Source organism: Ovis aries, chromosome 2 (genome assembly GCF_016772045.2).
Source record: "Ovis aries strain OAR_USU_Benz2616 breed Rambouillet chromosome 2, ARS-UI_Ramb_v3.0, whole genome shotgun sequence".
NCBI lineage: Eukaryota > Metazoa > Chordata > Mammalia > Artiodactyla > Bovidae > Ovis > Ovis aries.
The window spans coordinates 84,104,285-84,118,815 of NC_056055.1; the positions used below are offsets into that span (position 1 = coordinate 84,104,285).

Genomic DNA, 14,531 nt, shown 5'->3' on the forward strand with positions numbered 1-14,531 from the left:
TTTAGCCCTGTTTTACAGATGTGAAAATTGAGCCTAAAGAGGGTAAGGACACACAGCTATTAGTGGGAGGGTCAGGATCTTTCTCACTCCTATTGATTTTAATCTTTTTCAGTTCAGAACTCTTTCATCTGAAAAGTCCTGTGAAATACTTTAAGAAGTTTATAGTGCCTCAATATGTTTCCAAAAATAATAGAACATGTTTTAAGCCATTTCCTCTCAGAGAGAGAAATGTGTACCACCATTGGTATATAACATGATAATAGGTCAATACATTAGTTATATATTTATTTTAATGATCATTTCTACTTATGGCAGATAATGGTTTTCCATTTACAGATGTAATATAAAGTTTCCTTTTAAAATACTTCATTTAACTTATAATGTGAGTTAATTTTTAAAAAAGCATTGTTTAGAGTTGTATGGCAGAAATGATAAAGATGGCACTTGAAAGGCTGAAGTTTGAAAAATTTAAAACTGTGTAATTACTTTCATTAGTAATGCTTATAATACATTGAATGAGTAATTTTTACTGAGTTTTCTTGCTTCCTCTAGAATGATTTAAACGATATTCTGTGAATGTTATTCTAAGGACTTGTACCCTTTTATTTCCTTTGAACCATATAATCTGCACATTTAAATATGTTTGAAGGGCCTTTATGTATAGCACAGGCCTCTTTACTGTTGCTTTGAGGTAATGATTATGACCTACTAGTAAACCTGTAAGAACCTGTAACTGTACTCCCAACAATCAGAGCTTTCCCACAATAAAATAATGGGCTTCTTTGGGGGAACTAGTAAGCTCTCTGCCTTGGAAAGTTCGAAACAGTGGGTAGATGATTCTTTATCACATATACTGAAGATTTGAGTCCTGCAAATTAGATGAGAAGAATTTTTAAGATACCCACTTACTTTTAAGCTCTAAGATTTTAATCTGTGTACTTTTAAAGTTGGACCCCAGAGCAAATTTTTTCCTTGAGTTTGTTTGGCTATTGCTTGTGTTTTTTGGTGCTTGAAAAATTTTACTCAAGTTTTGTGTTCCAAATAAGCAGAAACTAACAGTTCTAAATACTAGTTATGTATTCCAACTAAGCTAACTAAACTAACAATCCTCAATGCTTTAACATAATGTCCTTTGTCTGTTCTTCATCCCTATATAACTGTGCTGTAATATAAATTAATAATAATGAATAAAGAGAAAACAGTAAGTAGTAATTGAAGCCCACTGCTTATCAGTAGTTCCTTCAACTTCTCTTCCTCCATCCTGTCTTCTGTTTCATTGTGTATGATATGACAGCCACCTCCTTTCCATTTATCTGTGGTTTGAGAAGGAATAAGATGACATGAGGGATGATTAGGTAAGTTATTTGATTTTCTACTTGTTCAGTTCAGTTCAGTCGCTCAGTTGTGTCTGACTCTTTGCGACCCCATGGCTTGCAACACAGCAGGCTTCCCTGTCCATCACCAGCTCCCAGAGTTCACTCACACTCATGTCCATCGAGTGGTGATGCCATCCATCCAACTATCTCATTCTCTGTCATCCCCTTCTCCTTCTGCCTTCAATCTTTCTCAGCATCAGGGTCTTTTCCAATGCGTCAGTTCTTCGCATCAAGTGACCAGAGTATTGGGGTTTCAGCTTCAGCATCAGTCCTTCCAGTGAATATTCAGGATTGATTTCCTTTAGGATGGACTGGTTGGATGTCCTCACAGTGCAAGGGACTCTCAAGAGTCTTCTCCAACCCCACAGTTCAAAATGTCAATTCTTCGGCACTCAGCTTGCTTTATGGTCCAACTCTCACATCCATACATGACTACTTGTATTCTTGATTCTTTTTGAGGAATCTTCTTTAAAATCTTTTAGAGCCGTGAATTCTCAATAATTAATTTTTCAAAGTATTTCTAAGTTTTGGATAATGTATTTCAAAGTGAGAATTGATATTTTAGGTCTTTAGGGTAAATAATACCTTTACAATAATATCTTTACAGATAATACCTTTAATGTACAATTTTGAGAGCAGTGAGTGCTGGGGTAGGAGATTGTTTTACCTGTTGGGTAGAACTGATTTAGCAGTTGGTGATAAGAGGTTTTAGAGGAAATGCTGTCTGACCCTTGCAGGTGGCTACGGTTTTTATACTTCTGTTTCCTCCCAGGTAGGTCTAGGTGGGAATCTTGTTAAAAGGCAGGAGGAAAAGACTGTGTGTTATTCAGAGTTTTAATTTTGGTCAACAGTTTCATAACAGTGAATATTCCTATGTGAAACTATTTTGGATGGAATATATATTTATATATATATAGGTAGAATATACAGATGTATCCCTGGAGGAGGGCATGGCAACCCACTCTAGCATTCTTGCCTGGAGAATCTCAGGGACAGAGAAGCCTGGCAGGCTGTACATTCCATGGGATTGCAAAGAGTCAGACACAGTTGAAGCGACTGAGCCAGCACACACACATACATGTGTATTAGATGGAATATGTGTACATATTTTAGCATACTATTGTATATTGAATATTACATGTAATAATATACCAAATAAAATTATTATGTATGAAAGGTACCTTTCAAAGAACTCAGCTAGGAATTTTGACAATAACAGGCTACATTAGCAAACATATAATGTGTAATTTTAGATAGAGTATATATACTCTATATTTCCCTAATAAATTTTCTTAGTTGTAAATTTTTTTCCATTGAAAAGTTGCAGTGTAAAATGAAAATCTTTTAATAATCTTTTTATTTTAACTCTTTCAAATATCAGATTTTCATTAACTGTGGTAACTGATTGTTAAGCAATGGTAGGGAAGAGATCCTCATAATTCTTAAATCTAGTTTTAAGTTTAAATTCAGTTTAAAATAACACTAGTCAAAGATAAGATACTGATCAGACTTAATCTAAATTTATTTAATTTATTCCATTCAGTATTTAGGGACTTCATTTTTCTAAATATATCAACCAAAAGTATAAAAAGAACTAAAGTATTATAACCCATGGTGCTAATATTATTGTTCATATTCTTGCTGAAAAATATCCTGAAGATGGCTATTTGTTAAAACAGCTGCACAGCTGTCACATTCTTATCTGAGCTCTGAAGGAAAAGAATGGGAATCCAGTAGCAAAGAAGGTATTTTTTTTTTTTTTTTTAAAGAAGGCATCTTAACTACAAGTTTCCTTTTCCCTTTCCTTTCTTGACAAAATCCTCCATCTGTCAAGTCCTGACTCTTCTCTATTGGATTCAAAGAGACTGGGGCTTCCTTGAATTTTCATCATACTCCCCCTGCCAATGAACACTTGTACATAATCTAAAAAGTGAAATAGTACTGTTAAGCTCATGAAAAGCCATGTCTTGTTACCACGTTGCTCTCTGTGACCAGTTTCTTTTCCTTTGAAGCAACTACTTTCAGTTCTTACAAGCTGTTTCTGGCGTTTAACTTTGTGTTGCTGAATAACGTGCATATTGTGCCATTTTTTTCAGCTTTTACGTCTCGATGTTATCTGTTGGCCCCTACTTATTTATCTCTGTTGTCCACCTCTACTACCTAGCACATGCTTATTTCTTCCGTCCTCCCGTCCTTTCAGTAGGGTTGTATTTTGGGATATTTTTTCTGCAATTTTCTGACCCCTCATATTTACTTTTCCTTTACACAACGTTTTCTTCTATTTTTTGCTGTTTATTGTCTGTCTTCTTATATAGAGAGGAGCTTTGTTTTGCTCACTGCTTTCCCTGAACTCCAAACTAGTGCTTGGCACACAAGAGCTGCAAAGTAAAGAGTTGCTGAATGATCAAATGCATGAATAGTTAATATCTCGTTTTATGTTGGATTAGTTTGTATGCACCAATCAATAAATTATTCTTAAACTCTCTAACAGAGCTGAAAAATCTCATTATTTTTATGCACCTCAGAAATTCTATCATTGTAAGTTTCTTCTAAGATGTATCACTGTTGGAGTCTTCTCTCCACTCCCTTCTTTCTGGACAGATTGTTTTACAGGCTCTGTGTCACAGTCATCCTTAGGACTCCTCTTCACCATCATCTGTAGCATTCTCTTTACTTCTCTTTGATATTGGATCTCTTCTTTACTAATCTCATGCCCATCTTCCTTGTCTGATTTACTCCCTTGTAAAGTCGTTTCTTGAGGAATTACACATCAGGGGAAAACTTTTAAAACTTGCATTCTGAAAATGTCTGTATTTGATCTTTACCCTTTGTCATAGTTTAGTTGGCTGTTTATTCAGTTCTTCTATCAAGAAGTCTGAAGTTATTTGATTACCTGTTCTTTGTTTGTGGCCCTTGCTTTTCTCTGGAAACTTGCACAGAGTGGCCACCAAGTCTGGAAACATAGGTGCCTGTCTTGAAATGGTTTAGTGATGTTACATTATAACATATGAAAAAATGATACTAATAATGTGTATTTCTGTACTCTATGGACACAGTGTGGAATCTTCTCTTTGTTCATGATGTTCTGAAACTTAACGATGATGGGCTTGGCATGGACTGTTTTCCATTCGTGCTGGGCACTCACTGAGCCCTTTCAGTTTTAGAGTTTTAAATAATTCATTTTGGGGAAATTCTCTTGCATTATTACTTTGCTGATTTTTTCCTTTCCATTTTCCTTACCTTTTGTTTCTGGAACTAATGTTATTTATATGTTGGGATTCCTGGATCGATTTTCTTTTCTCTACTTTGATCCATTTTTGTTGTTTAGTTCTGCTTTCTGGGAAGTTGATATAAATGTCTCCTCTAATCTGTCTATAAGTGTTTAAATTCTACCCTCCCTACCATGGAATATTCTTTTTTATTTTTTTTAAGAAGAAAGCTTTATTTCTCGAGTTGCAGTGGGTGGGGGCCACTCTCTAGCTGCGGTGCCTGGGCTTCTCATTGCAGTGGCTTCTCTTGCGGCAGGGCGCAGGGCCTAGGGCATGGGGCTCCAGCAGCTGCCGTTCCTGGGCTCTAGAGCACAGGCTCAGGAGTTGTGGCACGTGGGCTTTGTTGCTCCTCTGCACGTGGAATCTCCCTGGACCAGGGATTGAACCTGAGTCTCCTGCATTGGCAGGTGGATTATATACCACTGAGTCACCAGGGAATCACCAGTCTTGGAATATTCTTGATTCAAGGAAGAAAATAGCAAAGGGTTGGCACTAGACTTGTCTCTGTTCCACCCTAGAGCAAGAAATGTTGACCGATCAGAGTAAGATCATGTGTCATTCAAAAATGAGCTCTTCATTTGATTATAGCCTGAGCACAGTGTGGATTTGGTTATGCTGAGTCACCTTGCCTCCCATATTACAGCTTAAAAGTTATAGGAAACTGATCTGCTGCATTTATCAGGAAGATGCCAGAGTAAAAATAGTGGCAACTCTTTAATTTGAACCATAGCAAATTTTGAACTAAAATACTTCCGAACTGCTTGTCATTTTACATCCAAAAAGAATGTAAGTGCAATTAATGCTAGCTTGAGCAAAATGTAAATAGGCAAGCAAATCCTTTGAAAATAAATTTATGTTTTCACAGTGAACATGAATGATTTTTAAAAATTATCCTTGCTTTTGGATTTTTCATGTCACTATACCAGTTCTACATGCATGGACACTCAGAAATAAAACATTTGTGTCATTTCTCAAGTTATACTTTAATTTGAAAGTGGTTTGATAGGAGTGCTTTCTATTTTGAGGCAGTCTCTGAGCTGATTCAACTGTTGTGGGTGGGGTTTGTTAATCATAAATAATGGTGAATCAACACTAACCAAATCCATTTTGCTTATAGCCTTGGGTATAGTACAAACGTCTGTTATCAAAATAGGGGTATTATTACGTTAGAGTCCTTCATTTAAGGATGTACAATTCTTTTTATTTGCAAAAATGAGAAGTGGTCTTTAAAACTTTTGGTCATGAAACCATGATATATAGTACATCTGCCCTTTGTGTTAAAGTTGTATAGTAAGACCTGATAAAAGCATATTTGAAAAACCTGCTCTGACACTTTAACCTTTCAGATTAGAAAGAGAGTATTTCTCCAAAAACAAGAAACTAAATGAAGAAATTGAGGAACAGAAGAAAGTAATTCTAGACCTTTCCAAGAGACTCCAGTATAATGAGAAAAGTTGCAGTGAGTTACAGGAAGAGCTTGTAATGGTAAGATAAAAAGGAAAACCCTATGGCAATTACTTTATTGGGTCAAATTTGATGTTTAATAGGGTTTTTTTCTAGCTACATGCCATGAGATAATTGTATGAAAGTAGTTTTAGTGACATTGATTAAAAAATTTTAAAACTGGAGATTCTGTTTACCACAAAGCTAGTCATAATAAAACCTCTCTTCTTTGAAATAATTGGGAAAATGAAATGAATTAATAGAATGTCTGAATTATAGAATATTTTAAAATTTATTCAGGGGTTTTTCTTTATTTTTTTAAGTATGTAAAACAGTATTACCTACATGGAAGTGGAGTTAGGGTTTAAAATCAGTGGATCTAATGATTTCAAAGACTCCCTTTTGTAATCATTTTGAACCTGATCACTCTGTCTCCATTCCCCAATAATCGAGCCTTCACACTGTCACCAAATTTATCTTTTTCAAGTATTGATCTGTTCTTGTCACCTTCCATTTATTAAAAAGCCATCAATATCTCCCTGCTGCTTTCAGAGAAGCCCCAGCTTCTTGCTGTGTAACCTAAGGCACTTTTCTTTGTGGCTCTATGTTAACTTTTCCAGCTGCTTCTGTTGCTGTTGTCCTTTCTCTATCTTGCTTCAGCCACATTAAAGTACTCTTGGCTTCCTAAACACATGATGTATCTTCATGTCATTTTACTTTTGGCCAGGCTGTTCACATTTTTTGACCCACAGGTCTGAAATGCTCATTCTCTTTTCTTTTAATATTCATAAATGTCCTGTGATGGTGACGCAAGACACCTCTGATGTCTTGCCGTCTGTGAAGCTTTCTGTGGTTCCATCTCTTCTTCTTTTTTTCATCCACCTAAAGTCAGAGTTCTGCCCCTCCCAAGTTTATATTTCTTTAATTCTTAGTTTAGTATCTCTATCGTAACACCAAAATCTGCTGTGTATTACCTCTGCCTAGAAATTGAGAGTGCATTGAGGTTAACTTGTTTTACATGCCAAGTTTCCACAGTAGTACTTGCCTCAATAAACATTTGTTGGATGGATTTGTTTATTTGGTTGAAGCAGCATACTCCTACTCTGCTGTTTGTTGGGAACCTCAGGAGGGAGGCCATAACGTTTATAGTAGTTCCCTGTTTCCTCTTTGTCTTGTTCCCCACATATATACCTTTCCCAGAGACTTGGTTACTTCACTTTCAGTTATATTCCACAGCTCTTAGTGATGTTAGTTTCTGAGGAAAATGAATTTTTTTTTCCTTGTTCAACAAGAGAGAAACTCAGGGTTATACTAAGAAGTGGTGGCCAAATCAGTGCTGCCTAGTTAGAAAGGTAATGATGAATGATGAGATAGAAAAGTAATGATGGGATAACATTTAAACTTTTATAATTTTCAAATGATCCAATATTATATACAGGCAGGTGATCCTCTATCTGTCTTGCTTCAGTCATATTAGAAGACTCTTGGCTTCCTATTTCTCATATCTTCTTGCTGTTTATTTTCATATCTCCTTGCTTCCATTCTGGTTGTTCATATTTTTGACCCACATTGACTGAAACACTTCTTTTTCCTTAACAAATGTCTGTATACCTCCTAATGTTGAACTCTGTTTCCATTTAACTCAGGATATCCAATTTGTTCTGATTAAGGGATTGATATCATTGCTTTTACTCTGGTTGAATTTGTAGTTTGAGTACTTTGGATGTGGGGTTTTAGGAAGTTTAGAGTTCTCTGCATAGCAGTTGTTGTTGTTCATTTGCCAAGTTGTGTCCAACTCCTTGTGACCCCATGGACCACAGCACATCAGTCTCCTTGTCACTTACCATCTCCCAAAGTTTGCTGTATTACTGAGTAGAAAGAGAAATGTTGCAGAATCATATGTATAGGAGAACCCAGTTTGGTTTGTTTTTGAAGGATTGTTGTTGTTGTTCACTGTGTAGCATACTATAGTGCCTATTCACTGCGATGTGTTACCCTATATTCCATAGGCAACCCACCTCTTCACTCCTGGTTCTGGAAGGTGAATCATGGTGGAGAAAAACTTGTTAGAGTCACTGAGCTGAGTCTTAGTCTTGCTGTGCTTACTTATTAGATACTGTAATCAAATAGTTTGGAAAGAGAGTTGTCACTGGGAATGCAGTGGTGAAGACCTAGTCACCAATATAAGTTGGTGTGCATCCTCCTGACTCTGGTCTTCTAGCACTCCAGTGACAAGGCAGAAGATAAAAGAAGACTGGCTGAATTCACTGCTGAGCTCAGGATGCTTTGTGATTACAAATAATTTACTTGGTGCCAACAGGTATTTACTTTTTAACTTTCGCAGTTTGGTGGATGGTCTGAAAAAAAGGTGAGTTGCAGCTCATTCACAGCCTCCATTTGCTTGTTTTAACCCTAGACACTCAACCTGTAAAACACTGTTGTTCTGACTAGTAGAAGAGCCAATGGGATGTTCAGAAACAGATTCAAGTGCAGCTTAAGTGACTGACAGTTCATATGGTTCAGCCTAACTATTCATATGTTCCTCTCTGTTTCTTCATCTTTCTTAAAGCCTTAGCTTTATGTCTTACTTTCTTCCATCGAGTTTTTTTTTTTTTTTTGGTTTCCCAGGTGGTGCTAGTGGTAAAGAACCAACGTGCCAGTGCAGGAGACATAAGAGACGTGGGTTCAGTCCCTGGGTAGGGAAGATGGCCTGGAAGAGGGAATGGCAGTCCACTCCAGTATTCTTGCCTAGTGAATCCCATGGACAGAGGTGCCTGGTGGGCTATGGTCCATGGGGTCACAAAAACTCAGACACAACTAAAGTGACTTAGCATGCATTATTAGCTTTATCTTTTAGCTTGTTCTGTTTATTCTTATTAGAACAGTTGCTTTCTGTCTCTTTACTTGACCATAATATGAAATTTAAAAAATAATTAATTAAAATTTATTTACTGAAAACACTGTTACTTTGAATAGTAAGTGCAGTGTTTTCTTTTTAATAAAGAAGTCTGTCCATGGAATTCTCCGGGCAAGAATACTGGAGTGGGTAGCCATTCCCTTTCCAAGGGCGTCTTCCTAACCCAGGGATCGAACCTGGGTCTCCTGCATTGCAGGCAGATTCTTTACTATCTGAGTGACCAGTGAAGCTTCTTAATGAAAATGCTATTACTTTAAACAGTAAGTACAGTATTTTCTTTTTAATAAAAAATTCATCTATTGCTTTTCATAAATATATTTTTGGGTACATATATCTTTATTTCCTTTAATTTTTTAGTAGGTTAGTAGCCTTTGAGTTGGGAGGGTAATCTTACAGATTTCTCTCTAAAGAGATATCTATCAAATTAAAAATTTTAAAGCATAAAAATGGAGTTTTTTGGTTCTGCATCCTCAAAGTCTGTTATTTTTGTTTTGAGTTCATAATTGTTTTTGACTGAAGAGAGAATAACACAAGAGGAGGCTTTTACTTTTTGCCTTTGGGAATAAAATTTTGTTTTAATGACATTCTATGATCCTGTGTCCCCTAGTGTGTCTTTCCTACAGTTACATTTCTTTTGAACATAATAGTTTCAGCTTTTATAGAATATAGATGGGAAGTATAAATTAACTACAGGTAATTTTTCTCTCCCTTTGAGCTAACAGCTTATTTTCTAGTTTAGCTCACAATCATGGCCATTATTCAAGTCTTGGTCTTTATTTTCTCTGTTGCATTGTAAGAGAAAATTAAAGCCATTTTCTTCTATAGGTTTACTAGTAAGACCAAGGTGTTATTATAATATGCAAAGACTTTAGGAAGTTTTGAGACTTAAAAATAACAATTGCATAACCGAAGGTCGCTTAGCCTTTCAGAACTGAAAGAAGCCATCGAGGTCATCTAGGTGAGGATAAACACAGAGTCAATAAACTGGTTGCAAAGTGATAGCTCCCCTGTTACAAAAGATAAAAATTAAATATAGAATGTAATTTTGGAAAAGTTCAAACTGGGTTTGTTGAGTCTTCTCTTGGTATTTAAGGAATACAGCCAATATTAATTGTGCTTTTATGTTCGTGAAATTTCTCCTATTCAATTTATGGATTTAGAAGATATGATTAACAAATGAGTAATATATTATTATTGTTTTTAATGTCATAGTATTAATAGAATTTCAACATAGGACATCTGGGGATTTAGCAAAATCCCTAGATGCTATGTGTTGTACACTATTGAATTTGACTTTAAAAAGTTTTGATTACAATCGAACTATTAATTTTAAATTCTTTGAATTTAATAATGATTTAATCAGCTACTCAATAAAACTGAATTTCTAGTTTAAGCTGCTTAGTGCTGATGCTTATTAAAGCCCACCAGAGGCTCAGTAGATCCAGTTGGGTCTTATAGTCATTACTGTGAGTTTTTATATCTGCTTCTCTTGAGCAGGGGAGCTATCATTTCCAAATTGGCATTATTAGGATTTGCTTTGTGCTTTCTACAATGAAATATTTTAGAGTCCATCATTTCTTGAGATTTGTTTTTCTGCCACTCAGTAATATTTAGTTACAGCTCTAGGAGAAGACCATATATTGAAAAGGGAATTCTAGTTCTCATGAGGTTTTGCTCAAAGAATATTTTATTCTCTAAAGAACTTGTGATTGAAAATGGTCAAGTGTATATTTTTTCCCTATACTTTGGGGGCTTGACTGATTATATAATAATAATGATTGCTGGCGTTAGATAGGATTTTGGAAAGTGCTTTGATTGCTGTGCTTTGAGGTAAAGTTAGTGTTTCTTGATAATATTTTTGCATCAAATGATCTGTTAGGTTTGCTTTAGGAAACATGCTTCTGATTTTGCAGGAGGCATTCAAAACTAATGATCTAATAAATATTCTATTCTGAATTTTTATGAAAAACTTGTTGATTCCTGCTTTTCACCCACAATAGAATAGTATTTATATATGAGAGTTGTTTTTGCTAATATAAACATGGCTCTCTTAGTGGTCCTTAAAGTTTTAATACTGTTAAGTTGTATTTATCTAATGTGTATGTGTTTGTGTATTTAAATGTATATTGTATGGCTGTCTTTCTAAATTTGTGATGTAGGCATAAAGCTTTTTCTTTAAGTTTTCTGATATTTATTAATATAAAAATCCTAGATTTTGAAAATTCAAACCTCATTTTTAGTCTTGGAAGAAATAAAATGATATTGTGTATGTGTGTGTCTGAAAGAGAGAGAAAGAGAGACAGAGGAAGAGAGAGAGAAGGAGATGTTTATATGTCAAAGCCTATATTCAGATTGGATGGTGGCATAAATTAATTGTGTAGCTGTGTAAGAGAAGGTGACATTTCATCATATGGCATAAGAAGTTGGATCATAGAATGCTCACATTGGGAAAGAAAGAGTAAACTGTTTTATGAAGAAGTAAGAGAGGTTAGTTACTGTCATTATGATCAAGGAGAAGCTGCAGATGGTGATGATGATGAAAGCTAACCATATCAAATTCAGTTTAGCTGAGCAGGCTCTCCTGGAATCCTTACAAATGGACTGCCTCTGTAAAACTAAGTGGAAGATAAGATGAAAAGGTGAAGCATAAGTATGTGATGTCAGTTGTAGGTTCTGATACTCCTCTGTTTTTACTCAGAATTCCTTTATAATGGCTTAAAATATATTTAAACTGATTTAAAAGCTTACTTGAATTCAAAACCATTTAAAAATGATAAGCATTATGTGTTACTGCTATAAAAGTTTGACCTGTTTTTAAAAAACCAATTTCATTAATCTAAACAAATCTAGTGACTAAATAAAATATTTATTTTTTTACCTATTTGTTTTTTCTATAATTTTAAACCTTATTATTAGCACCCCTTAATTGTTTTTATTGTTATTTATGGTTTGAGTCAACTTTTCTGTTGCAGATCAGCAGCACTCATTTGTCCAATTTCTAGATATAAATATATGTGTATGCTTTTTAATATTTTCACAAGTTTATATTAGAAATTTTTATTTACATACATGTCTATTTATGATATTCATGCATATTAGCAGAAGTGAGGGATGAGTTTTTATAGGCTCAAAGAAAGATAAGATGATAGAATGACATATTAGATTAAGCCAGAAATTCATTTACTTTAGCAGTGCTTGAAATATTGTGTACCAAGGTGAAAATATAACATAACTCTTTGTCAGCTCATTGTTCTCTCTGCTGACTCCTGTTTTATAATACATTAAGATCTTCCAGTCAGAAATTTTTTTGCATTTTCTTTGAATATTTTGATATTTTTAGTCCCTTTTCTGTACTGGTTTTAAATTCATCATGACATCTAAAGTAGTCCTGGGTTCATGGTGAGTGATCAGTATGTTCATCTTAATATCATCTGGTTAGCCCAAACATAGCAGTAAGGGACTTTTATTTCTACAGTAATAAAGCTTTTTATGCAAATTAGTCTAAGGCGAAAAGAAGTGAGTTCTTGTGACTTATGTCCGAGGGAAAAAAAAAAGAAGGGAGTTCTTTTATCCTACAGTTTTGTCTTTTAAACTTGATTGAATGTTTAGAATTGCAGAATTTGTTGAGTCAACAATTTAACATTTAACCTTAATTTCCTTTTTATGTCATACAATGAAACATATTAATCAAAAATTAGAAACTTAGTCTTTTATATTGGTTTGGCATTTTGTTTTCAACCTAGCAGTTGTTTTAGCTGATAGATTGTGTTTTTATTCTAGAAATTTCCTGCTTATCAAAAGTCTATTAAGAGAACTAACAGCTTTGAGAACAAAATTTAAATATAAGTGTAGTCCACACTTTTAAAAAGTTCCAGCTATTTTCTCTATATGAATGAAGAATGAAGGCTTGATTTATAAAACCAAAACAATTTATTAGGAAAAAATTTGTCAGATATAAAAGAAAAGGACACTTTGCTGTGTACCTGAAACTAACACAATTTTGTAAATCAACTCTGCTTCAATAGTTCTTGAGCAAACCTGGCTTCATTTAGTCAGTGATGTCACTGTTCTCAGTGATGAATCAATAAGTGACATAGTAAGCTCATTACCAAATTTAAAGGGAAATAAATATTTTTTCAGTTATTACTTTTTAATATAAATGTATTTATTAAGCATACTTTTTATGAAAAATGTATACTACTGCATTTAAATTATTTATTGTAAAATAAGAAATAAACATCAGAAAACTGTAAAATAAATCATTGTATAAAAAAAAAGCAATGAAAGGAAAAATTTTCAATCATAATCTGGCTCATAAACCTATTAGATGTAATAAAGTTTATATTGGCTATATTATGAGACTATTAGCCAGATATCTCTATAGAAAATTAGAATAGTGCTAATTATAAATAGAATAACAAGAAAGGAACTTCCTCAACTGAGAAAGGGCATTTGTGAAAAACCTATAACCAACATCAAGGTTGGTGGTGAAAGGCTGCTTTCTTTTTAAGATCGGGAGCAAGGTAAGGATGTATACTGTTACCATGTCTAGCTAACATTGTACTGGTGGTTCCAGCCAGAGCAATAAGGCAAGAAAAATAAAAGTCATTAATTTTGGAAAGAGAGAAATAAACTCTTTGCAAATCATGTAGGTTTTTTTTTTTGAGTCACAGGCTTTATTTTTTGTAGAAGAGTTGTAGATTTGGGTTTAGTGACTAAATATGTACACAATTTTTAAAAATTAGAAAATTATAAGGAATTCACACACACAACTATTAGAACTAACAAACAAGTTTAGCAAAATTGCAAGGATCATAAGAGTTAATATTGTTATTGTTAAGATAATAATGTTCCTCAATATATACATTCAATGCAGTCTCTATCAAATTCTCAGCTGGCCTTTTGCATATAGTGACACCCTGATTCAAAAATTCATATGGAAATTTAAGAGACCTAGAATAGGTCCAGTATGTCTTCCTTATTATAAATCACAGTATCATAGTATGCCAAACCAGCTTATAAAATAGATAATCTGATAGATTTGAAATAACTGACTGTACATAAAAGGAAACAGTATAACTGAGTCCTTGCCTTATTTCTGATATCAAATTCTAAATTGATTAAGGAGTCATAAAAGAGGAGGATGAAAAAGTAGAAATAAAGGAATTTAAGTGTTTTATAATCTTGGAGTAAGGAATATATGACATAAAATCTAGAAGTCCCAAGGCAAATTGTTGATAAATTTGATTACTTGAAAGCACTAGAATAGCCAAAATAATCTTGTAAAAGAAGAATAAAGTTGAAGAAGTAGCATTTCCCAATTGTGAAGGTTACTATAAAGCTCTGCTGTTAAAGTGCTATGCTCAATATGCCAACAGATTTGGAAAACTCAGCAGTTGCCACAGGACTGTAAAAGGTCAGTTTTCATTCCAATCCCAAAGAAAGGCAATGCCAAAGAATGTTCAAACCACTGCACAGTTGCACTCATCTCACATGCTAGCAAAGTAATACTCCTAATTCTCCAAG

At 34.3% G+C, this 14,531-nt stretch overlaps 1 protein-coding gene across 13 annotated transcripts in view; it reads left to right on the forward strand.

Annotated features, from left to right (window-relative positions):
- CCDC171 (coiled-coil domain containing 171) overlaps positions 1-14,531 on the forward strand; it is a 352,484-nt gene that overhangs the window by 74,886 nt on the left and 263,067 nt on the right. For all 13 annotated transcript variants that reach the window (XM_004004388.6, XM_060409497.1, XM_042243466.2 and 10 more), the window contains one exon: positions 5,992-6,130. In XM_004004388.6, the coding sequence (XP_004004437.1) occupies positions 5,992-6,130 (139 nt within the window). The remainder of the gene's footprint in view (positions 1-5,991; positions 6,131-14,531) is intronic.